Raw genomic sequence first — 25223 nt, forward strand, 5'->3', positions numbered from 1 at the left:
CATGCCTGGTCTCCTCTCAGGATTCATTGCCGGGTGATGAGCCAAGGCCACCCCCATCAGACCTTTTCACCTGACAGGCAAAGCCAGATCTGGTCTCTCTGGACTTAACTGCTGCAGCGAGGGTACATCAGCCTCCCCGAGCCTTTCTGGTCCAGGCAAGGAGTTCTCAGCATCGTGCTCTGCTCTGCTTGAGCAGCTCTGCAGCACCAGCAGCCTGCTCCAGGGACAGCCCTCGCTGCTGTGGATCACAGTCCTGCCCAGAAAAAGGGGTTGGAGGAGAGATGAACATCCAGTTCATCAGCTCCTGCCCAGGTGTAGTCCTGCCAGACAATGGGCAGCAGCAGTGCCAGACTCTGGATCTGCTGAGAATGTGGGGTGAGGAGGGTGGAACCTGCTCAGTAAAAGATGGTTTCCTCCACATCCCTAATGGTGCAGCAGCTGATGCCAGGTTCCAGTAACACCCTTCATGTGTGGAGTGCTGGTCTCACCTCGTGGGTTTGAGCACCCTGCGCAGTTCCACCCATGGTGCTAGTGACCCAGACAGACCCAGCCTACTCACTGCTGGAGCGAGGGAAAATGCAGACAGAGATCCCACCACTGGATCTGAATCATGGTGTAAATAGGTTTTTACTGAACAATGCTCTGCAGAGGGAGGACAGGAGGTGTTCCTGTGATTGACCATCACAGCACTCATGATTGACCCTCATGAGCAGGAAGCCTCATGTTTCCTTTGAGTCCCAACTCCCTGCTGTGTCCCTCTTAGGGGGCCCCCAGCCAGCTCCAGCACCAGCCAGGATGAGCAGCACAGGAGTGAAGCATCAGCCTTCCACTGCCCAGCCCCTTGTGCCAGGCAGCCCCTTCCAGTCAGCAGGGCTGAGAAAACGAGGCACCAGGGACCTTCTCTGCTGGGTGCTGCACGTAATCCTTGGGCAGCCTCTGAAAGGTGGTTCTTCCTCCCGACTCCATCAGCACAGCACTGGAGCGCACTGGCACTGCGGGAGCTCACATCAGCTCCATCTTGAACTGGCTGAAGTTGGGCAGGGTGGGCGAGGGCTCGGCCATGCTGCTGAAGGGGCCGCGGGGCTGGCTGGCTGGCACGGCCTCGTGGCTCACGGTGGAGCTGAGCTGCTGCAGCGTCATCAGCACCTCCTGCTGCAGCCGCTGCTGGTGCTCCTGCTGGCGCTCCAGGTGGCACTGCTGCTCCAGCACCACGTGCAGGGCCTGGCTCAGCCTCTGCACCTCCGTCTGCACAGTGTCCAGCTTCTCAGCAATGGCTTGGGAACTGGGAGCAGAGGGGTCACTGGTACACCCCAAGCAAGGTGGTGATTTTCTGGACTCACGGGGTTCGGCAGGGCAGTCTGAGTGCTGGCATCTTTGACCTGGAGAAGGGAAGGTGAAACACTATCAGCTGCCCCTTTGATGGCATTTAACAAGAGAAAGATTTATTCTGCACTAGCTACAAGGCTCAGAGAAAAGCTCTCAGGGAAAGCCATCATGTTGTTGCAGACCTCTAGACCTTAGCATGAGCTGCACTTCATCCCCACCCTGCTCTGGAGTCCCTGGTGCCAAGTGGCCTGTCAGCATATGTTGAGCCAGGATGCTGCCAGACAGCAGTGGGGCTGCCCACACTACAGCCAGGCTTGTGTTTGCTCTCTGCAGGCACAGGAACAGCATCTCGTGGCCTTTGCTTTCTAACCCTTCCATTTCTTGTACTGCACCCTGAGGCAAAGGGCTGTTCTGCTCCCCATGAGGGATCACATGCTGGTTTTGAATGCCAGGGTAGCCTCTCAAGCAGCTGGCAAGGGCTCTTGGCAAACATCTGAGTGGGCTAGAGAAGGCTTTTGCTCTCTCTGAGCAGAGACAGTGTCATGGATGAAGGCCCAGCCTGGCTCACGGCTGTTTTGTTCCCAGCATGTCATGGCCAGAAAGGCAAGTGCCAGCGTCCTATCACCCTCCATGTGGCAACAGCACTGCCCATCAGTGAAGCCTCTGGAGGTTAGAGATGCTCCAGAGGGGTAAGAGCATTGGGGCAGCCACACAGCCACACTGGCACCTGCCTGGGGCTGGTGTGGGGACTGCTGGGTCATGGAGGTTTGTCCCATGGTCACCATTGCTGCCAGCAGAGCTGGGCATGGCCATGGGGCTGGCCAGGTGGCTGTGTGCCCACCATGGTGGCAGGATGGCCACAAGGACAAGGACCTGCTGAGACAACATATGTGTGGCCACATCCTGGGGGTCTTGTAGCGAGGCAAGGCAGGGGGGTACATGTTAGGGATTATGGCAAATGGAAGGTGGCCATCCTGGATGTGTCACTCTGTCCTGGAGTGTCCACAGCCCTTCATCTCCTGGTGTGGCACCAAGCCACTCAGCTGCTGGTGTTCTTGGGTGGCTGGGAGAATCTCCTGAGCTGGTACTGACACTAGGCCTTAAAGAGAGGTCTGTGAGCTGCAGGTTGGAGGCCAAGGCTGGCAGCGACTGGCATCTCCATGGCCAGCATTGGCCAAGGGCAGCAGCGAGTGCTGGCTGCAGGTGGGTGGGCAGCAACCCCACAGCCTCAGCCTCCCCAGAGGGGCTACCCAGATACATTCACCAAGTGCCACAGTCAAGTATTGCTAGGGAAAGCAGCCTACAGAGGCTGGGGGGCATTTTCGGGAGCCTTCCACACCCAACAGCCTGTCCCAGCACATGGTGTGGATGCAGCAGGGCGCTGTGCAGAGCTGCCCAGATGGCAGCTCCACACCGGCTCCTGGATGGAGCAGATGGGCTCCCCCATCCTGCCATACTACCTTTTTCTGCCAGAGAACAGCCCTGTCCACAGTTGTCTTCTTCACCACCAGGGCTGGGTTCCTGGTGTGAGGTGTGACCAGCCACCCTCGGGTGGGCAGTGGCTGATGAGGGGTGGCCAAGCCCCTCAGAGCGGGGCAGCTCCCTGGAGCCAAGGGGGTGCCTGTGGAGCTGTTGTCACCTGCAAGGGATAGAGAGAGAAATGCCTCAAAAGGAGGCTCTTGGGGGCTCCCCAGTGGGGAATGGGGCCCTTTCCCCAGCCCAGCACTGCCAGGGGTGGCCATGGTACCCCCATTAGGGAGCCAGGCCTTACCATTCCCAGGGGCCGGCCCCACGGGCAGGGTGTCCCCGAGCTGCCCATCGTCCTTGCAGAGGGAGGCCACACTAACCATCTGGATGCTTTCCTTGGTGTCCTGGCTGCCTGTGGGATCCCCTAGGGGCACTGCAGGGGGATGGGTGCCCAGCAGCCTGGGGGGCTCAGCCTCGTGCCCCTGCAGCGGAGGCCAGGGCTGGTCCCCGTCCCAGCCAGGTGCTGCCAGCCCCGGCTCCACACTCTTCCTCTTGAGGAAGAGGTACACAGCCTGCAGCATCACCCGGATGTTGTCCAGCTCCAGCACCTTCTTGATCTTGCAGAAGCTCAGCCCGGCCCGGCGCAGCTCCACGATCCTCCTCTTGGCATGGTTGTCCAGCCGGCCCATGGCTGCAGGGCCCCTCCTGCTCCTGTCTCCTACATCCCTGGGGCACGCCTGTGCTGGGGACTCTGGCAGCCCTCCAGGCAGCTCCAAGCCCTGGGGGATGGTGCTCAGGTTCAGCTACTGCCCTGCTGCCAGGCTGCTGGCTCTGGCCCGTGGTGCATGTGGTGCCATTTCCAGCTTCCAGCAGTGACACAGTTCCCAGATGGAAAGGAGGTGGCTCTTCCCACCAGGATGAATACGGACAGCCCCAAACCTGTCCTTCGCTCACACAGAGCCCCCTTAGAGTGAGGGGTCCAGCTTGGTCCCCCAGCCTGCCAAGGGCACAGAGGATGGTCATGGGCTTGGCCCTGCCCAGTGTCCCAAACTGGACATCAATCCCACCCTGCCAGCAGCACAGCAAGGAATCAGAAGTGGTCAGGATGCCGAGCAGCAGCTCAGTGTCCCGGGAAGCTTGGTGTGAGTCCTGGCAAGTGGCTGCTCATCACACAAGGCTGGCAGGTCCCCGGCAGAGCCTCACATCTCCTTGGCAGCCTGGAAGGTCACAGTAAGCAGAACTGGAGATGCCCATGTAGAAACTCCTGCATGGGAACTGCTGATGCTGCAGAGCCTGCCCTTGGGTCTGGAGAGAGCACTGTCCTGTACCTCTGGAGAAGCAAAATCAAAGAAGGCACAACTGTAAATGTAATGGCTGCACTTCCTGCGCTTCCCTCTTCACACCTATGTATGTGTAAACATGCACATGTATGTGCCTATACACCTATGGTGGAGGGTTTTTTCCATTTCCTACCAAATTCCTTAATCTCCAGGGATTTCTTGGACCCTCAATGCTGCAGCTGCTGTCTAAAGGACATACTTTTTGGGTTTCACTTCACTGAAATAAATATCCTTCAAGAATTCCCGTAAGGCAGCAAAACAATTTCTGGATTAGCAACAGAGGCTGCATCAAGTGGCTGCCAAGCAGATGTGATACAGGAGCCTTTTCCAAACCCCGCTTCCCTAGACACATGTGGATCTTAAAAAGGACAACAATATGTTGTCTTGGCCAAGGAGGCACAGAGACTATTGGACATCAGCCTCAGGAAAATGGAGTCACTTAATTTAACAGAAGAGTTGTGTCCCTCTGCATTTTACTTCTTCTATGGCAAAAGAGAGAGACATTAACTCCAGAGATCCAGCTCTGTTTGCATCTAAAGGCCATGCCATGCCCTGCTGTGTGCATTAGGGACCTTGCAGATAAGAGCTGGGGGAGTGGATATAGGAAAACAGATGTACCTGGACGCAGACACAGCAATTGCAGAGCAAGAGGAAAAGCTCAGAAATTCTCAACCTTCCCCATGCCAAGGGAAGATGCTACAAGGAGACCATCCCCTTGAGGCTGCTGGTATGAGGAGCTTGGGCCCTGGCAAGATAGTCTGCCCTCCTCCCAGAGTGTTTCCAGACATGGCCAGAGGACACTGGAGTGTCTGAGCAGCTGGGGACAGACACATACCATTTGTATCAATGCCAGAAGAGCCAGCACCCATGGCTGCAGCCCTCATCCAGCTCCACAGGGAAGGGGATGATGAGAGTGTCTTGGAGATGTGCAAACTCCACGCAGCATCTCCTCCAGCTCCCTCTCCACTGAAGATGTGCCCCTGTCAGGGGAAAAAGGCTGCCAGTGAAAGCAACAGATAATGCAGTATTCCAGCAATTTCCTCCAAGACCACAGAATCAATCAGTTTGGATTATTGTGTCCAACCTTTGACTGATCATCACCTTGTCAACTAGGCCATGGCACTAAGTTTTTTTTCCCATACTAAATGTGCTCCCTATTTCCACAGCTGAGTCCATCACCTTCTCTTCTTTCTCCCTCTCCAGAGGGGATTTCTCCCATGGAGCTGCAGCTTCTGCCATGCACACAGCTTATCAAGTTACACATTCACAGAGATGAGACCTTTACACTCACCTAGCCTTCGAGGTGTTTGTTACTCTCCAATAATTTTTGCACAAGGAAAAACAAAAATCAACCCAGTGAGAGGGAAGGATTCAGAGATTTTCCTAGACCTGTGATTTTGCATAGGAATGGAGTTCCCTTCACTTTCCAGGGGCAGGCTGGGGGTGACATTGTTCCTCTGAAGGTTTCTTATGCCACTTGGAGAAGTTAATTCCAGAGGTGGTTTTGCAAAACAGGGAAAAAGAGCATCCATGGAAGAAAATTTACAGCACTGCAATTGTGTGAGCTCACTCTCTGCCTTGATCCCCTTCCATTTCTGTGGATATCAGAAACACAAAAAGGTTTCATCTCCTCCATAAGGTCCCTGAAACAGCTTGTTCTGGGCTGACTCAGCCTTTGCTACTTCTAAAACAGAGCAGCACCACTAAGTCAGCTTGGCTTGGCATGTCCACACAAAGCTCAGGTGCTCTGAGCTGAGTGTGGACACTGTAAGTCCCCTGTTCCGAAATCCCTCTTGCCTCCACCTCCCCACCTATCACACTGTGTGCCGCTGGCCACAGCTGCAAGAATCCCAGATTCTACATCTTTCCCCTGCAAGCCACGATGGCTCCAGTGTGATTCCTCATGGTCTGCAAGTGTCCTCTCCCACCCACACCCCTGTTTTGCCGTGGGACGGGTAATCCCAGGGGGAAGACACAGTGACTGGAAGACTCAACTTACGGCTCCAGCTGGGGAGGGCTGTCCCACAGCACCACGGACTCCATGTTTTGCCCTTTGGTGGGTTGGATTCTGAGACCTTACCCAGCCAGCTGGACATACACCTTCGTGTGAGCAGCTGCATGCTTTGATATACCACCAGGCCTGCAACAGGAATTTTGCTCCAGTCTGCCAATTTAGGTGTCTGTCCAAATTTCAGATTAGACACTCTTTCTTCAGCTGCTGCTGAATGCTTGCAATGTCTGAAGTTTTTAAGTACTTAGTTGTAGCTGGGAAAGCTGCTTTACCCAGGTATTGCTGCTGGTAGTCTTTCTATTCCATAATTCTGCAAGCAGCTATATCCACCAAAGCACAGACCAGAGCCTGGATTATTTCCTTAGCTCCCACGCTCTCTGGAGCAGAAAATACTGCAAAATGGAATAGCCTCAAGAGAGAAGAACGAAGGCAGCACTCCCACACATCCCCAAGTTCCTTTCAGAGCAGAGTGGATTTAAGGGTTAACCCCTAACTCTAACCCTAAGAAAGAGGAAGAAGAGCATGAATCCAAGTTTCCTACAACCCAGGTGATGTTACCTAACTATATGCCTTAGGGCAAGCAGGTTTTTCCTCTGCTCCACTTGTTTCTGTGCCAGCGCAAGCCCCTGCTCCAGGAGGTGATCCTGAGAGAGAGAGGAACTCCCCAGTGTCCATCCTGCAAGTCCCTCAGGGCAAAACTCCCCCATCTGCTTGCACACACAGACACACACCCCCAGCCACTGCTGTCTGTTTCTCCCACAGTCTTTCTGCAGCCCCGATTACCTGAGTTTGAATGGCAAATTCCCCAAGAGTGAAACATTAGTTGTGTGACCACAGAGCTCGCTCGTGTCTGGGCAGATTGGCTTCTCCCTTCTGTCTTACAGCTTGGACATGGGCAGTGTTTACCCTGCAGAGGTACAAGCAAAGCTGCTTCTGAAATTCATGCTGGGTTCAAGTAAGGAAGAGTTAAGCTTTCAACAGCCATGCCACAGGTGACTATGTTACCCTGAGGTTGTGTTTTCTCAGTGGCTATTTCAACCATCTGGGTTAGCTGCACAACAGCCTGGCCCCCGAGATGGAACAGCCTTGGAGAGATGTAGGCACTTACATAGAGACAGGCTGAACCAGAGCAACAAGCTCCCACCCACCATTTCAGGAGCAGCACAGCCACAGGGTAGCAGGTACAGAGGTGGAGCAACAGGTCTCACTGGAGAGACAAACTGCTGATGCTGAGAACTGCTCTGACTGAAGGAGACGGAGGAGTGGGAGGAGGAAAAACTGTGACCCACAGAGACCATGAAGATGCAGAGCAAGAAGATGCAAATCATCCTGTCTGGTCTCAACAACTGAAAACAGACACTTTATGTTGTTAACATCCCAAAGGATGTTGGGCTCAAGGGCTTGCTGTGCTGCTCAGAGTGTAAAATACTCCTGCCCTAAGAAGGGCCATGTAGGATCGTGAATAACAAAGTTGGATGTGGATATGTCTCTCCCCTTTCAACTTTAACTTTGTACAGTGCAAGGCCAGTGTACCAGGGCTTGGGAAATTCACTCTTTAATGGATTCAGAGTTGGCAAAAGTGGATTGATCCTCATGGACCTTGTAGGGAAACACAAGACAAATCTGTCAGATCTGGGCCTTGTGGCTGGTGGCAGCTCAACAAGGTCCTCTTGCACACCCTTTCCATTGCTTCTGGTTTCCATATCTCCTTCTCAGATCCCCAGCACACACTGGGAAGCTGGAGCAGTTGCAATCAACTGGGGAGGGACACTCATCCATCCTCATTGGTTTTATGGCTTTCCCACAGTTTTAAATAGCTACTGCAGAAGCTGGCAAGACAAGTTCTTTTTCGCTCTGCAGCAGCTCAGAGGGGAAAAAAATTATTAAAATCATCCTCCAGAAGCACAAGAAGGGCAGTGCTGAATAGGATTCAGATATGGATTCAGACTGCAGGAAGTGTATCAAGTAGAGCAAAGGTGCTGTGGAAGGAGCGAGTCTCCCAGGAATGCCCCAATCCTCACCTTCCAGAGAACTGTGCTCTGTACACAGCTGTGGGCAGGACAAACAACTGGTACAGCAATCCTCCACTGGGCTTCCTGCCCTCAGGGCCCTGTTCCAGTGCCTGCCTGGCACAGCTTGGAAAGGACATGGATAGTTCTTGGCTCTTCACATAGGGAACAGTTTCACTGCTGTACAGACAGACTGGAAAGTCTTAGCTCTGTGGAGACAAGGGGCTCATGGAATCACAGGATATCCCGAGCTGGAAGGGACTCACAAGGATCTTTGAGTCCAACTCCTGGCCCTGCACAGGACACCCCAAGCAAGGTAATGAGCTGGCAGTGTGGTTCAATGGAACTTAGCTTGGAGAGAGATGAACAGTATTAGGTGTCCAATGCTGGAATATTGCCAAAGCAGGAAGATCTGTGCCAGGGAAAAATGGCCATTTCTCCCAGGCTGCCATTTTAGTCAGTGTCACTGCTTTGTGGGACTTACCAAGCAGCCTGGAAGCAACACCATTATCTGACAGCACTGACTGTTACCAGCCACATAAACAGCTGCATCCCACCTTACAAGCCCTAAATTTCTTTACAAAGTTGGTGAAGGAACAGCTCTGTTACAGGTTTTATTAAATGCTGATGGACCAAATGGATTTAAACAGTGCTGCTGCCACCTGAGCCGAGCTGGCTCCCCTCTGAAGGGGTAACCTCAGAAGAAGCTTTTCAACCAACTTGTAATTCAGCCATGAGAATGGCAGAGAGAAAGGTCTGGCTGTCTGGCCCAGGGTTTGAAGTGAGCTGTTTAGAGCCCACAGCTTGCTTTGCTCTGTCACCCATGATAACTGCCTCATTTCTTTAGGTTCTGCTTTCAGAGCAGTTGAGGAGCTAGCCCTGCCTGGCTACGCTTTAAATCCTCAAATGCAAAATACAAAAATTTATGGGTTTACTTTAAGGTTTGCAGAACATGCAGACTGAAGAAGGTTGGCACAGGTTTTAGGTCAAGAGCACTGAAATACACAAACGTATGCACTGGTACATCCGGGGCAGACAGTCCTGAAGTCCTGAGCCTGTTCAAGGACTAGCTACCAGTGTGCACTGCAAGAAAAGCCTCAGACCTCGAGAGAGTACAGGCTAGGTGTTCAGAGGCTATGGCTGAAGACTTAATTCACCTTTAAGTATTTCAGCTAAATTTATAAATTCACCTCCTTCTGCAAACTAGAGAGGAACTCTCAAAATCTCCTATTTTTGCTGTTGCAAACCTATGTAGCTACTCGACAGTGCAATCATTGGAACTCTCTCAATTCTCTGCAACAATAACAAATGCTGTTACTACACATCAGGATGAAAAATTTCCAAGTCCTCAGAAGACAAATTCCACACCCTGCAATTCCTCTAAGGAAGCCACACAGGCTGTATCCTCTGAAGCACATCTACCCTTACCCTCATACAGGTGCAGAAGGAGTGTCAGACTGAACAGGGAGGGAGACCAAAGATCTTCTGGCACATGGAAAGCACCAGCATCCAGAGGCTGCAGGCTGAGCCAGTGCACTGCAATCCCTACAAATGCTAAGCCATGCCTGGTACAGGGTACTCACACCTCACCATGATAAAGGAATGCCACTGTTGCTGTGGGGAGAGTGACCCACAGATCCCCTGGAGCTCGTGGGGCTCAAGGAGAGCCGTCTGTAGCCACACCACCACAACCCAACGCCAGTGAATGGGAAGGGCAAATGAAGCACCAGTTGCAAGTCTATGCAACACAGAGGACAGGCACTCAGCCTCAGGCAGCATTTAGAGACACTAATTAGTCCCAACCACACCACAAGCAGAGCAGTTCACCTGAGGAGGTGGCAGTAAATAGCCTGTACTCAGCAGCTTGGAAGTGCAGGAGGGAAGGGACAGAAAAACACAGAGGTAAGAGTCAAAAGCAGCCCTGGTGGAGCTCTGTTCTTTCTTCTCCTGCTTGTCCACGGTGTCTTGCCCGAGCAGCTTTGTGGTTACCTGCTGCCTTGAACCTACCGCCCAGCATCCAAAGGGGTCCGGACTTCCGCTAGGAAACAGCTGGGCAGGTTTCTAAGTTCAAGAAGCAGCTGGAGGACAGCACTTCAACTCGGGCACGCCAGTCACAGCCCCGACCCTGAACATCAGCGCAGCACCAGCCTCCGCATCCCTGCTCGCCCCCGGTGCCTCTGCCCCGGCGTAGCCGTGGGCACCGGGGTTCGCCAACACCCCACCCCGTGCTCCCATCCCCTCAAACTACCACTGCCAGAGCTTCTCTCATCCTTATCCGTGACGCTCCCAGCACCCAAACCAACTCCGTGCACAGAAGCAGAGGGGCAGAGCACCCACGTACAAGGACTGCCGACGGCTGCCGGGATCCTCCCAGGCGACGGCACCGCCTCGCTGCCGCTGCCGCCGCCTGCTCGGGGCCGCGCCCAGACTGGCTTCGCGGCACCCAACTTTCTGGGAGGCTGCTCTTTGAAAAGCTACTGCCCTCTTTGTTTGGTTGGGGCAGAGCCAGCAGAGGCTGCTGGGAAGGTCACCCAGGAGGAGAGTCAGTACCGGGAGGGAGGAGCCCTCTCTTAACTCTTTCGGGGCAGCCCCGCTACGGGGCCGTGAGGAGTCACATCCCATCGGCGGCCTCGGGGCACAGAGCTGGCCATGCCACCCCAGAGCACAGCCCAGGCGTGCCGGTCACACCTGTGCCAGAGGATGGAGGAGAAGCTCCTCGGGAGGCAGCGATGCTGTCCCTAGAGGTCCCATCCAGGGCTGGAAGCACCAGCTCCATGCTCAGCACTGCTGTGGGATGCTGGCATGGGGCAGAAGGTCATAGCAGTGCCATTCGCTCTGAAACTGAAGCGGACTCCTCACTTCTGCTAGTGCCCCCAAATGAGGTGTTCGAATATCCCTCCTTGTTCAGGCTTGGCCTTATGGCTCAGTCCTGCCAACTGCTGGCAGACACTGCGAGGGGGATCAACCCCCTCTCACCTTGCCACCACCGTCCTGGGGCTGGCTCTGCTGCTCACAACTCTGCAGGAACCTGCTCCAGGGGCATAGTGGGAGGAAAACTTTTCCACAGCAATATTTTTCTGCTGGTTCAGTGACCTCACTTGACCACCCTTGGAGAGATGAGAGCCGTTATGGGAATAAGGGTGTGCATGGCTTTGGGATCAGCCAGCCCTTATGGCTTTGTCACAACTGAGGGAGAAGAAAACGTTAAACACCGGGCCCTAAAGCCCAAAAACAATGAGCACAGACAAGGGAAACAAGTCTGCATCCTTCTGGCCCAAGGAAGCACAGCCTCTCCCCCAGGTTCTTCTCTCTGCAATAGCACCTGGGGTACAGGCCAGATTGGGATCCAGCACTAAAAGGCTGTCACTGAACTGTACAACCTGTTGAAAGCCATAGGTCCTGCAGGTAAGGCAAGCTGAGACTTGTGGCTGATCTTTGTGACATCCATATTGCCATTTATTGCATCAAGGCAGTGGTACTTGCCATCTTTCATAAAGCAATTTTCAGATTAGCAGCTAAAATGTGGTACAGAAGAGGTTTGGTGTATTGTGTCTTGTTCTCCAGCCATGACTGCAGTTTTTCTCTCATGGGCACATTTCTTAAGGCTTCCCTTACTCAGTGGTTACTATAAATATGGACAAAAAAGGGCAGCACAAAAATGGACTGAAGACTTTAATAAAGCACCATAGAACCTAAGAATTAAGGCTGCAGTACCTAAAACTTCACATGTAACGAGTTAACTGGGAGAAAGGTGAGAAGACCAGCCATGTTGGGTCTGCCCCAGGTTCCTTTGGGACATCATCCTGACTCCAGCAGGCTGACTAGCAGATCCTTGAGCAGGAACGTAAAAGTAGTGTAAGCACATAGTAACTCTTCCAAAGTACACCCCCACAGTGCAGCACTGAGAGACTTTCCAAGAAGGCCAACGGCACTTGGCCTGTGCCAGAAATTGTGCGACTACAGGCCCAGGGCAGTGCCCATCCCTGTGTTGGCACTGCTGAGGCACCTCCAGCCCTGGGGGCACTTCTGGGTCCCTCAGACAAGAGAGACATTGAGGGGCTGGGGCATGTCCAGGGAAGGGAACGGAGCTGGGGAAGGGGCTGGAGCAGCAGGAGCAGCTGAGGGAGCTGGGGGGGCTCAGCCTGGAGAAAAGGAGGCTCAGGGGGGACCTTCTGGCTCGGCAACTCCCTGACAGGAGGGGGAAGCCGGGGGGGTTGGGCTCTTTTCCCAGGTAATAAGTGACAGGACAAGAGGAAACGGCCTCAAGTTGTGCCAGGAGAGATTTAGGTTGGATATTGGGGAAATTTCTTCACAAAAACAGTGGTCAGGCATTGGAAGAGGCTGTCCAGGGCAGTGGTGGAGTTCTCATCTTTGGAAGTGTTCAAAAAAACACATGGATGTGGCACTTGGGACATGCTTTAGTGGTGGCCTTGGCAGTGCTGTGGGAATGGTTGGATTCGATGGTCCTAGAGGGCTTTTGCAGCCTAAATCTTTCCATGATAATCATGTCAGGCTCCTGATAGTCCTCATTAGACATAGTGCAGTTTCTCTTTGAACCCATATAAAAACTTTTAGTAGGCTACAATGTGCTCTGGCAGGGAAATCTGCCCTTTGATAAGATGTTGTGTGAAGCACAACTTCCTTTTCCCTTTCTTTAGGTTTTTTTTTGTTTGTTTTCTGAACCTGCCAATGGCTGGTTTTATGTAATACTCCCTTGGTTTTGCAGCAGAAGAGAAAATAAACCAATTATTCTCCTTGCCACATGTGATGTTACAGACACCTGTCCTGGTCTTGCCCTTGTCCTGTGGTGGAGGTAGATGGGACATGCTCTTACACTCATTCCAGAGGTGAAGCTCTCTTCCTTTATTAGGAATTTAACAAAAATGGCTATGGTGACACTTCAGCTGAAGAGAGGGGGAGATATCCTTCCCACATAACATGAAATGCCACTGGATGATGCTCCATCTTAAGTCTTTCATTCTCCTCCTCACAATTTTCTTGCAGTTGAGCGACAGAGTCCCCTCTCAGCAGTGTTGCCACTTTCTGCTCCTGTTCCCTAACATGACACATCTGCCACCCCCTCAAAATAGAGTTTGTTTGCTGTGAATCTGCAACCTGCACAGGAAACTGGGCCCAGCATCTCCCTGTGCAGGCCAACAGCTTGCTGGGTGGTCAAGCTCATGGAAAGTGGAGAGTTGAAGCCCCAGCTGTTACTCTCATTAATATCACTATGCAGGGAAGGGTTTGTAGGAAAGTTTAACTTTTATTACAGCAGTAAGTCTGGCTGCACAAACCAGACATGCAAACCCAGTACAGCTGGTGAACATTGTCCCAATTTTCAAGAAGAGTGAGAAGGGGGACCCTGGAAACTACAGGTCTGTCAGTCTCACTTCAGTGCCTGGTAAAGTTATTGAGAAGATAATTCTGGGAGGGATTGAAAAACATCTGAAAGACAACACAGTTATTGGTCACAGCCAGCACAGCTTCATGAGAGCAAAGTCCTACTTGTCAAACCTGATTTCCTTCTATGACAAGGTCATCCACATGGTTGATCAAGGGAGGCCAGATGAAGTGATCTTTCTGGATTTCAGCAAAGCTTTCAATACTGTCTCTCACAGGATCCTTCTGGACACACTGTCCACCTCACAGTTGGATAAACACACCCTGTGAGGGGTAAGCAATTGGCTCACGGGTCAGGTACAGAGGGTGACAGTGACCGGGGTGACATCAAACTGTGGCCTGTCACTAGTGGGGTTCCACAGGGCTTCATTTTGGGCCCTGAGCACTTCAGCGTCTTCATAAATGACTTGGACACAGGACTGGAAGGGACACTGAGCAAGTTTGCAGATGACCCAGAACTGGGAGAAGCTGTTGAGTCCCTCGAGGGCAAGGAGGCCCTGCAGAGAGACCTGGACAGATCCAAGGGCTGGGAATCACCAACCATGGGAATTTCGACAAGGGGAAGGGCCGGATTCTGCCCCTGGGATGGGGCAACCCCAGATGGACAGACAGACTGGGAATGAGAGGATGGAGAGCAGTGCCGGGAAAGGGCCCGGGGTGTCCTGGTCCATGACCACTTGGCCATGAGTCAGCAGTGCCCTGGCAGCCAGGAGGGCCAACCCTGTCCTGGGGGCACCAGGCCCAGCATGGCTGGCCGGGCCACGGAGGGGATTGTCCTGCTCTGCTCTGCCCTCTGGCCTCCCTTGCAATATTGGGGCACTTTGAGGGGACACAATGTAGGGAAGATATTGAGCCATTAGAGAGTGTCCAAAGGAGGGCAACAAGGATGGGGAAGGGCCTTGATTTGAAGCCGTGTGAGGACACTGAGGGCACTTGGTGTGTTCAGCTGGAGGAGACTGAGACCTCACTGCAGTTCCAGGGTGTTCTATGGTTCTGTGACCCTGTGAAACAAGACTTGGTGCTCACTGCGCAGGTCAAATGTGCTGAATGAACAGGGCTGGAGCCACACGAGACCAGGCCTGGCCAGCCCATGTCCCCTGAGCACCACGGCCACAGAGCAATAGAGCTGCAAGGGGCAACTGACCCTCTGCAGCAACACCCACCCTGTGCTCAGGCTATTCCTGCACTCAGCCCCCGATAATCCCACCGTGTCCCTGAGAGGATCACCCAAACCCTCCTGGAGCTCTGGCAGCCTTGGGGCTGTGCCCACTGCCCTGGGCAGCCTGGTCAGTGCCCAACCAGCCTCTGGGGGAAGAACCTTTTCCTGACATCCAACCTGACCGTGCCCTGACACAGGTCCAGGCCATTCCCTGGCTCCTGTCCCTGGTCCCCCCAGAGCAGAGCTCAGGGCCTGCCCCTCCTCTGCCCCTGCCCAGGAAGTTGGAACTGCAGAAACGTCTCCTCTTCTCCAGCTGAACACACCATGTGCCCTCAGTGTCCTCACACGGCTTCAAATCAAGGTCCTTCCCCATCTGACTGACCGATCCGAATCCTACTCCTGATCCTGATCTCGATCCTCCCCTCACTCCATTCCTCCCTGTCCCTTTAAGCGCCCCGCCCCTGCCGTGACGTCATCACCGCGCGCGGCCCGTTCCCGCGCGCGCGGCGCAGATCGCGGTGGCGGTGCTGAGATGTGAGTGCGGGGTCGTCCCATCCCCTCCCATCCCGTCCCATCCGCCGCCATCCGGCCGCGGAGAGTGCGTCGGGGCCGCCTGGGAGGCGATAGCGGGGCGGGGAGGGAGGAGCGGGGCGGGGCTGGGCCTGCGACCGGGCCGGGGGGCCCAGGGCGGGGGGCAAGCGCTGCACTGATCTGGCCCCGCGCTCGGTGTGTGCTGCTCCCGCTGCTCCTGGCCCTGGTGCTGTGGCGGCACGGCCTGCGGGGCTGCCCGCGCTGCTGGGCCCAGCGGTCACGGGGTGCTCAAAACTGCCGGCCAAGGCCCCTCCTCGCACCGAGAGTCCCTTTCCCCGTTTTGCAGACGAGGGCCTGGAGCAAACAGCGGCGCAGGACTCGCCTATAGCCGTGCGAGGGGGAGCGAGTTCGCTTCCTTGGCCACAGAGCTGCTGCTCTCTGAGAGTGCAGATACACTCTAAAGCAGTGGAGGGGGGGGAGATGGACGGTTGGGCTCTGTGTGGGTTGCTTTTAGACTCTGTTTTCGGGTGGATGCTCCAAAACCAGCGATTTGTTAGGGATTGAGAGGTTTTTGATGGTAAGGAAGAAACACGTTACTTAGAAGTGCGTTGTTGCACAGCCTTGCGTGAATTCTTTGATTTGTTCTTTCCACATTTTCTAGTGAATAGGTGAGACTGCCCACGGGTTAGGCTGAGGTGTCGAACTGAAGTGAGCTTGGCCAGTGGTGTTCCTGAGAAAGGAGTGTATATTTTGGTGGAGTGGAAACACTGGTTAGTTTGGAGGCTGCTGAAATGCAGCTTCATTTGCTGAATCCCATCATTTGCTGAGTGTTTAAAAGCCATGTGGTTAATTTGCCTGGTAAGGCCTGTCCCGAGGAACAGGCCTCCCTCAGTGTCACCTGAAAGGAGGGTGTAGCCAAGTGGGGGTGAGGCTCTTTTCCCAGGCAGTCACCAAAAGGACAGGAGGACACAGTCTTAAGCTGCTCCAGGGGAGGTTTAGGTTGGACGTGAGGAAGAATTTCTTAACAGAAAGGGTGATCAGACATTGGCAGGGGCTGCCCAGGGAGGTGATGGAGTCGCCACCCCTGGACATGGCACTTAAAACCGTGGTCTGGGTGGCAAGGTGGTGTTGGGTCAGAGGTTGGAATTGATGATCTCAGAGGTTGGAGTTGATGATCTCAGAGGTCTTTTCCAGCCTAATTGGTTCTCTGAGTCTATTCCCTGCTCCAGCAGCAGGCTGGGTGACAGCAAACATGTTCTGTGTTCTGTCTTCCCTCCTCGCAGAAGGGGTAAAATCAAATCTGACTGTCAGACACTAACAGGTAGTTTTGCATGGCTGAGCTGATACATCATGGCTGTGAGAGTCCATGGGTGCAGGACGAGCTGGGGGGTAGGCAGAGGTAACCCAAGCCTGGCTGTGGGATATTTAGAAGAAAAGTGGGCTTTGGGATGACCTGATTGCACCTTTACAGTACCTGAAATGAACCTACAAGAAAGATGGAAAGAGACTTGGACAAGGGCCTGGAGGGCTAGGACAAGGGGGAATGGCTTCCCACTTCCAGAGGGTTAGATGGGATATTGGGAAGGAATTCTTGGCTGTGAGGGTGGTGAGACCCTGGCAGAGGCTGCTCAGAGAAGCTGTGGCTGCCCCATCCCTGGAAGTGTCCAAGGCCAGGTTGGACAGGGCTTGGAGCAACCTGGGCTAGTGGAAGGTGTCCCTGCCCACAGGCAGAGGGGTGGAAATAGATGAACTTTAAGATCTCTGCCATCCCAAACCATTCTGTGATTTTATGGAAGGAAAATGTAAAGTTTTCTGGTCTTGTGAAACTGAAACTTTTCTGTTCTGTACTGTCCAGTGACTCAACTGGTCTCATGCAGTGGCTTTCAGCTCCTGAACTCCAGCCCTCTCACACCTTGCACTAGAGCACAGAGCTGGATAGAAATGTCCTAAAGCTGAGTGACATACACAGGTTTGTTTTACTTAGTCCCCTTTGCAGCACCTGTGGGACAGTCCAGGGACTGTTCCTGCTGCTGGTGTGAGAGGAGACATTTGCTTTCCCAGCAAGCCCTGATACTGTCACATCTGTGTGTGGGTTTCCTGTTCTCCATGCAGAAAGCCATGGGTGTTTCCTGGTGTCTGCAGGGAACTGGGTGTGCAAATCTTCATTTGTGTTGCTTTGTGGAGTTGGTGTATTAAGGAAAAACTGTGAGGCTGAAAATCAGGAAAGTGAGTTTGGCTGTTCAGAAGTGGTCTCTTCCACTCTTCCACTCTTCCATCAACTTATTTGCAATCCAGAGAATAAAGTAATTGCTTAGCAGAAGCAACGAGACAATTGGATGCTGTGATTTGGGAAGATTTTTTCCTGTTGACTGAGTTTGCCTGTGGTGCCTATGGAGATGGAGATGTTTCCAGCATCCTGCAGCACTGCATGTTCAGTGCCACTGTGCAGCTCCCACATGCTTGTGCCCACACTTCATTCCCTAAACCTTTCATTTATTGGTAGTTGAGGGTGTCACACACAAGTTAACACAAGTTGAGGTTATTAAAATGTGGGAAACATCTGGAATTCAGCTAATGTCCGGCATTTCAGTGCTAAATAATGAGGTGTTGAATTTGTCTCCTTTTGGATCTAGAGCAAAGAGGGAACTGCTGGGGGTAGGGGAGGTCAGAATCCAGTTTAAGGACTCTGCTGAGAAGTTGAAGTGAGAGCTGCTGTGGCAGCAGTGCAGCAAACTCAACCTCTTCACCTGGACTTTTCAAGGGTGACAGAGCTTTGGGATCAGCTTTTTGAGGCTGGAAGCAGGCATAATTTAGTGAGGGTTTGTTCTCAACAGCCCTTCCTTCCTGGCAAACATGTGCTGCATGGCACAAACACTTTGGAGAAAGCTGGTGCTTACTCCTCTGGAGCCAGGGCTGTGTCAAGAGGCACGAGCTGCTTGTGTGCCTCTGCCAGTTTTTTGGTTGGATAATTAAGGTGTTTTGTACTCCTGTGAATCTGAAATTATAGCTTTAAACATGAGTCCAGAGTGTAAGGTGAGGCACCCATTGCCCATGCGAGCCTTCACAAGGGGTGGCTCCTACACATTGGACAGAATGTGTAACTTGGGACTCTAGAGAAGGCAGTGGATGCCCAGTATGTTGCAAGCAGGTTTGCTGTTATATGCCTAACTGTAATTTCTTGTTTGTGAGCCCTTTTGTCACTAGGCTGTTCTTTGGGGTTTATTAGGGATTGGTTCTCAGAACGGAGGAGTTAAAAGTGAGATTTGAGGTAAGTGGGGCCCATTCAGTGTTGCTTTGGATGTCTCCAAAGGGGAAAAGGAGTAAGCAGGATTGAAAAAGAAGAGTTTGCTAGGATTCAAAAGAAAATAATAAGAAATCTAGCACTAGATAATTATGCTGTCCGGATTTTCCAGGCTGAACAAAACTGGGGATATTATAGGGTGCTTGGGCTCTCTCCCAGTGAGGGTGAGGAATTGGAAATGTACCTCTTACTGAGTGAATTTCTATGTGTTATGTCTGTCTTCCTCAAAGCTGCTCTGTAATGCAAAATATTTCCCTTTTGCTAAAGCATCTGGACTTGCCTAATTAACTCTGCAGTTATGGTGATCCTGAGTCACGATGGAAGTTCAGTGTTTTGTGTTGTTCTGTCCTTTGGGTGTGGGGCTTTTGTTGTCTGTGCTTTTCTGCATTAAGCAGTGCTGTCTGCAATTTGTTGTTGAAGGGCTCCCTCACCAACCAAGCGCAAGGACAGGTCTGAGGAGAAGTCAAAGGACCGTTCCAAGGATAAAGCAACCACGAAGGAATCGGGTGAGAAGGATCGTGGTCGGGACAAGACGCGCAAAAGACGCAGCGCTTCCAGTGGGAGCAGCAGCACCAGGTAGTTACTTTCTATGGGGAGGAACAAATAACAATGTTTCCAGAAATCAGCTGCTTGATTTCTGGTGGTCTTGGGCCTGTTGAAAGCTTGTGTTGTGTTAGTCACAGTGCGGTTTTGTCTAACTTATGGTTATATTTTAGGTATGAATTTCTTTGGCTGTTTTGTGAGGTGTGGACCCCCAGTTTTTGTTGTTCTAACTCACAGTCCCTCTCTCTTGTACTTATCAGTTTTTCAGCCATTGCTTTTCTGGGTATTCCACTAATTTTATTCCTTTCCCCCTCTCAACAGATCCCGTTCCAGCTCAACTTCCAGTTCGGGGTCCAGTTCCAGCACTGGTTCTAGCAGTGGCTCAAGCTCCTCTTCTGCCTCGAGCCGCTCGGGGAGCTCCAGCACTTCACGCAGTTCCAGTTCCAGCAGCTCCTCTGGGTCTCCCAGTCCGTCTCGACGGAGACATGACAACAGGAGACGCTCCCGCTCCAAGTGAGTTTCATTTGTCATCTAGGAGTTGCCAGATGGCAGCTTAATTTCCATGCAGAATACAAGATTGTGATCAGAACAGGTTGTTCTCTGAGGACCATTTGCTTTGTCCATAACTTAGAGATCTGAATTTTGTTAGAATGGGCGTGCTCCATTTCCTTACAATCCAGACATACGCCCTGTAGGAACAGAGATTAAAAACCTCATTTTAAGGAGTGATTCTAGATATTATATTTTGCAAAGGCAGTCGTATTCAATGTTTCCCCAGTAGTATGGACCTAGATCAGAGTAGAGCTCTTCAGTTCTTGTAAATTACAGCTAAGACTAACAGAAAAGTCAGGACTAAATCTGGGATATATGTTTATGTGTGTGCGTATGTGTATATGTATTTATATATGTATATGTTCTTATTTATAAAAAATAAAATGGGAAGGGAACCAAAGGAAGCATTTTCCTGTAAGGCTGATGTGGGAATCAAACGATCTTAATGTCTGTAAAGTTCTTCCTTTGGGTAAGATAAAAATCTACTTAAGCCACTTTGGGTTTTTTAGTGTATCACTCAATTTATGGACTTTAGGATCAGGAAGAAGCATAAATATAAGTTTTCTGCATACTGATTTTTTTTTATAGATTAAAATTGCATTCCAGTATTTTTTTAACTGCAGAGGCGTTGTGATATGTAGCTACTTAAACAGGTTTTTTTTAACAGTTCTGGACCTCTATAGTGAACAGAAGATCTAGAAACACAAATCATTGGATCTGTTAATTTGACTGCTTGTGGCGTGCTGTGCTGTTTATGGCCTCATTTTGGCTCTTTAACTGTTGAGGCAAAGAATGTTTTTTTGTGTTAACGACTGGGAAATCCTTGAACTATGGCCACAACTTCATAGAAGTGTTTGCTAAATGTCCTGTTTGTTACCCTAGTTGTTGTGAAGTTGAGAAGGTAAAAAAAAAAAAAGCTCTCAAATTCCAGAAGGTTCTAAAGCAAAAGCAGAAGGGCAAATGCAAGTCTTGAGGTGTTTCTGAGTGGAACAGCCTCACCACCACCCCAACACCTCTTAACCTGTAACTTTCTCAGAAAAAAGGTGTCCTTCCAAGAAAAATGGTACTTTTTAATTGTGTGATAATGACTGGCTTCTTGGTTTTGTCTTGCATGTTCCCCGAAAACTGTGAATATTTTCTGTTGCCCAAATCAGGTCCAAGCCACCCAAGAGAGATGAGAAGGAGCGAAAGAGGCGGAGCCCATCCCTCAGACCCACAAAGGTGCATGTTGGAAGGCTCACTAGAAATGTGACCAAGGTAATGGCATGTTCCCCTGTGGTATCAAGCATTCATGTTCTTCTGTGAGAACGTGTGAGTGGCTTTTTCAAAGCTCTCAGGATGTTTTGGTTGCTAGAGAGATGCCAAGGTGTTGCTGTTGGAAGTTCTCACTTTATGTCCAGATTGATTAGGGAGGAAAATTTTAGTAGGGTTTTAGTGAGTCAAATACCGTGCAGGCTTCTGAGACTGTGTAGTGCTTAAGAGGTCTGCCTGCTTTGACAGTATCCCAGACCTTATATCCTGTTTTATTAGAAAGAAGTCTATAGAAGTTGGGACAACAGCTGAAATTACCTTGGAGGCATTAATGATATCTGGCAGTTCTTGATGAAGGATCTACAGAGAGCTGGGCTGGCTTGAGTTGTCTTTGCTAGAAGGCAGTTAAAAGGTCTTCAGGGGTAAAAGGCTGCTGAAAAAATGATGTGCTGTGGATTTACTGCTCTGTGGCAGCCAGACCTGACCGGTGAGTATGGCCTGTGTCCATAAAGCTTGCTCTTTCCTTGCAGGATCACATCATGGAAATTTTTTCTACTTACGGAAAGATTAAAATGATTGACATGCCAGTTGACAGGCTAAACCCTCACCTCTCCAAAGGTTATGCTTATGTGGAGTTTGAGAACTCAGATGATGCTGAGAAAGCCCTGAAACACATGGATGGAGGTAGGTATCATCTTGCGAGGAGCCTGGGGATATCTAAAAATCTTTAGAGTAGATGAATTTGATCTGAAAGTGGGTTAAAGGTGATAGGGATGTCTTTGGGGAACTGATCTGAAATACTGTCAGCTTTCAGCCCAAATGGCTTTTGTGTTTCAGGACCGATCCAAAACATCACAGAACCATTAAAACTGATTTTTTTTTTTTTTCGAAACAGTGGTAAGATTCTTTAAATTGGAAAGATTTTCACAGAAACTTAACATCTGAGCTGCAGTTTGGTAGGATATTAGATTAAGAAGTCTAGTACGTGTGTGGACTTTGTCAGAGTAGCCCCTGAGTGGGGGGTGGAGGCACCATGGGCTGATCCCGCTTCAGTCGCTTGTGACAAAGCCGTGAGTTGCAGTAAATGTGATGGATGTGTAGATGTTGGTGTTGAAAAATACTGACTCCTGGCTGTTTGCGTGGTTCCCCCAAAGGCCAAATCGATGGGCAGGAGATCACTGCCACAGCCGTGCTGGCCCCGCGGCCCCGGCTGCCCCCCCGGCGCTTCAGCCCCCCCCGCAGGATGCTGCCACCACCCCCAATGTGGCGCCGCTCACCCCCGCGCATGAGGAGAAGGTGAGAGCCGTCACAACTTGTGTTTCCTTCTCTGTGTAACAGCACGGTACTGCTGAAGTTCTTGGCGTGGGGACAGTCCTGTTGGACTTGACTTTCCCCTCCAAGTGACAGGAACACTTTTGGGCAGTTGTTGAACCTGGATTGCAGTTGCCAGCTCCTCAGTAGCTCCGAGGTGACCTGCCCTGGTCTGCACCCCGGATACAGCCTGTGGGAAAGGTCAGGCTCCTGTTCCCTGGAGCCCCTTCTGCATAAAGGTTTTGAGGGGAACAGACTCTGGCTGGCAGGACACTTGTGGCAGCCTGCACCAGCTGCCTGTTTTTTGGAAGTCCTTGTATCTCCCTCCCTTATTTCTTAATCGGCACATGACCAAAAAGCAGTCCTGTGTCAGGTGAGTGGAGTACACCGGCCCCAAGGTGTGACCTGACATGCACATTCTCATTGTGTGACTCAGGGCTACCTGATTGTGCGCAGATAAGTTGTTCTGAGTCTTTACATGGGCTCCTCTGTCTTAGAAATTCATATCAGTACTAACTTGATTGCTGAACAGCTTTGAGCCATAGGTTTAAAAATGAGCACTGCTTACCCTGACAAAAGATCTGCTGCCTGTTAGTCCTCCTTTCAACACACCTTCTGCTGAGGTCTGCCAGGTGCAGGTTTGCTATTCCCTCCTCCTTTGTTTTCTTCCCCAGTCCAACTTTTACTGTCCTGTTAAAGTTCTGTTAATATTCTGTGCCTGGAACCCTGATGTCATAGCAGTGGTCATACAGGTTGATTGTAGTACTGAAGAGCTTGAAGGTAAACCATTTCTTGAGGTTATTTCCTCTAAGGAACTTCCCTGGAATTTAAAAGGGCTTGGATAAGCCCTCCCCTGAATATCATTGTTTCAGAAGTCAAAGCTGACTTCAGGTGAAGGAGAATCTGATGTAGAATGAATTTGAGCTCATTTTCCTTGAGGAAGAAGATAAGTTTCTTGTCTGTTGTTTGGATACTCAACATTCTTTCCAGTTCCTGAAGCAGAGGTAGGATAGTTGGGATATTCCTGCTGTGTAGTCAGTGTTTGAATTGCCCTTTTCCTCTATGGAGCTCTCGATCTCTTTTCCCATGGGGTGTGAGGGACTTTGGAGGGAGGCTGGGAAATGTTTTTAAAGAACTGACCAAATACTCAAACCTGTTGCTGTTGTCTGCTAACGGAAGCTTCCTCCTCCTTCTCCTGCCCTGCCAGGTCCCGGTCTCCGCGGCGCAGATCCCCCGTTCGCCGGCGATCCCGATCCAGATCTCCCGGACGAAGGCGCCATCGCAGCCGCTCCAGCTCCAACTCCTCCCGATAAAGCAAAAGGACTGGACAGCTTTTTATTTTTTAACTTAAATCCCATCAGACTATATATTGTACGTTTTTTTTATAATGAGTCTGGGTGAGGAGAAGTGAGAGAGGTAAGGTGGCAGTGAAGGCAACCTAAGAGGAGAGAGCACCAGTTCCTGGCCAGTAACCTTTGCTACTGGGGTTCCTGGCATTGAATAGAAATTATTTAAAAGTGGCTTTGATTTTAAAGGCTGCAAAAACATCTTTTCCAGGTAGAGGGAAGGAAAGATGTTTCAGCCCCTCTTTCTCCAGTTAGCAGGTTGCTGCTTGGTGATTGTAAATGCTTAGCGTGCTGTACAGATCAGCATGTAAATCTTGAGCTGTTTCAGAACCCCAGTGAGTAAGCCAGGGGGGCATTTATTTTGATCTCTAGGTGCCAGCACAAGATTTTTCAGGGCAGCTGGAGTCCAGACCTGCCCAAAACTTTAATTAAATGCAGAGTTGTTGCTTTATTGCAGTGCCCCATGATGATTAGTTTCTGCCGAGTGAGCTCTTCTGTAACACTTATACCAGGGGATCACCTCAGAAGCAATGGTCCAGCCCACTGAACATGACACTTTAGAGAAGAAGCTGGAAATCCTAAGAACTGTTCTGTAGCTGCCCCGTTAAATGATTTCTTTCACTTTTTCTTTGAGGGTGTTGATAAAAACTTCTTACACAACCCCCAGTAAAATAGTGTGAGTGCTTCTGCTTTTACAAATCCCAAATGAGTGACTGAGCGCCAGCCTCCTGGAAACTGCAGGTCAGAGAGGGAGGCTCAAGGTCACAGTGCTGGCTGGATTATCTGGGGTTCACACAGGGAAAGGCAAAGAATTTACCACCTGTTGTACAGCCAATACTATACAGACTTTTTTTCGTTTTGTTTTGTATAACTTTGTAGCCTTTTGGGCCATGTTGTGTTTGTACTTGTGTAGGACCAGCAATTACGGAATAAAGCAGTAGGTTGAGAGTAGCTGTCTTTTTTTGCTGCCTCGGTGTGGGCATGTGGGGCCCTTCCTGGGGATTCAGTGCTGCGGGAAAGGGCCCGGGGTGTCCTGGTCCGTGGCCACTTGGCTATGAGTCAGCAGTGCCCTGGCAGCCAGGAGGGCCAACCCTGTCCTGGGGGGCATCAGGCCCAGCATCACCGGCCAGGCCAGGGAGGGGATTGTCCTGCTCTGCTCTGCCCTGGGGCAGCCTCACCTGCAATATTGGGGGGCACTGCAATATAAGAAAAATATGAAGCCATTAGAGAGTGTCCAAAGGAGGCAATGAAGATGGGGAAGGGCCCTGAGGGGAAGCCGTGTGAGGACACTGAGGGCACTTGGCGTTTTCAACTGGAGGAGAATGAAGGGAGACCTCACTGCGGTTCTAACTTCCTCAGGAGGGGCAGGCCCTGAGGTCTTCTCTGTGGGGACCAGGGACAGGAGCCAGGGAATGGCCTGGAGCTGTGTCAGGGCAGGGTCAGGTTGGATGTCAGGAAAAGGTTCTTCCCCCAGAGGCTGGTTGGGCACTGCCCAGGCTCCCCAGGGCAGCGGGCACAGCCCCAAGGCTGCCAGAGCTCCAGGAGGGTTTGGCTGATCCTCTGGGGCACATGGTGTGACTGTTGGGGATGGTCCTGTGCAGGCTGAGGGTTGCACTCGATGATCCTTGTGGGTCCCTTTCAGCTCGGCCCGTCCCGTGACTCTCCCTCAGCGCAGC

The 25223-nt window shown here is 51.5% G+C and overlaps 2 protein-coding genes across 3 annotated transcripts; one reads left to right on the plus strand and one right to left on the minus strand.

Moving 5' to 3' along the window:
- Window positions 1-544: 544 nt before the first annotated feature.
- LOC113957950 lies at window positions 545-10644 on the minus strand. 2 transcript variants are annotated; one of them, XM_027665841.1, is made up of 4 exons: window positions 10495-10644; window positions 3098-4123; window positions 2787-2965; window positions 545-1379 (listed from the first exon to the last, which is right to left on the minus strand). In XM_027665841.1, exons 2-4 carry the CDS (start codon window positions 3480-3482, stop codon window positions 1227-1229), a joined length of 717 nt encoding a protein of 238 aa, XP_027521642.1. In that variant the 5' UTR covers window positions 3483-4123; window positions 10495-10644; the 3' UTR covers window positions 545-1226. The 2 variants fall into 2 exon arrangements, with proteins under 2 accessions (XP_027521642.1, XP_027521643.1); XM_027665842.1 differs by lacking the exon at window positions 10495-10644 and adding an exon at window positions 6928-7040.
- Window positions 10645-15196: 4552 nt separating this feature from the next.
- RNPS1 (RNA binding protein with serine rich domain 1) lies at window positions 15197-24498 on the plus strand. The gene is made up of 7 exons (XM_027665840.1): window positions 15197-15246; window positions 18965-19120; window positions 19409-19600; window positions 20794-20896; window positions 21421-21574; window positions 22045-22186; window positions 23409-24498. Coding segments are annotated over exons 1-7 (855 nt in total). The 5' UTR covers window positions 15197-15244; the 3' UTR covers window positions 23515-24498.
- Window positions 24499-25223: the final 725 nt, after the last annotated feature.

Source organism: Corapipo altera, unplaced genomic scaffold (genome assembly GCF_003945725.1).
Source record: "Corapipo altera isolate COAL_440 unplaced genomic scaffold, ASM394572v1 146, whole genome shotgun sequence".
In the NCBI taxonomy this organism is placed as follows: domain Eukaryota; kingdom Metazoa; phylum Chordata; class Aves; order Passeriformes; family Pipridae; genus Corapipo; species Corapipo altera.

Excerpts from the sequence above, each read along its gene's own strand:
- LOC113957950 (XM_027665841.1), bottom strand. The coding sequence starts at position 3,482 with ATGGGCCGGCTGGACAACCATGCCAAGAGGAGGATCGTGGAGCTGCGC. Across the intron at positions 2,966-3,097 it reads GGGGCCGGCCCCTGGGAATG|GTGACAACAGCTCCACAGGC; the intron begins GTAAGGCCTGGC and ends TATCCCTTGCAG. Across the intron at positions 1,380-2,786 it reads CTGTTCTCTGGCAGAAAAAG|GTCAAAGATGCCAGCACTCA; the intron begins GTAGTATGGCAG and ends TCCCTTCTCCAG.
- RNPS1 (XM_027665840.1), top strand. Across the intron at positions 20,897-21,420 it reads TCACTAGAAATGTGACCAAG|GATCACATCATGGAAATTTT; the intron begins GTAATGGCATGT and ends CTTTCCTTGCAG. Across the intron at positions 22,187-23,408 it reads CCCCCGCGCATGAGGAGAAG|GTCCCGGTCTCCGCGGCGCA; the intron begins GTGAGAGCCGTC and ends CTGCCCTGCCAG.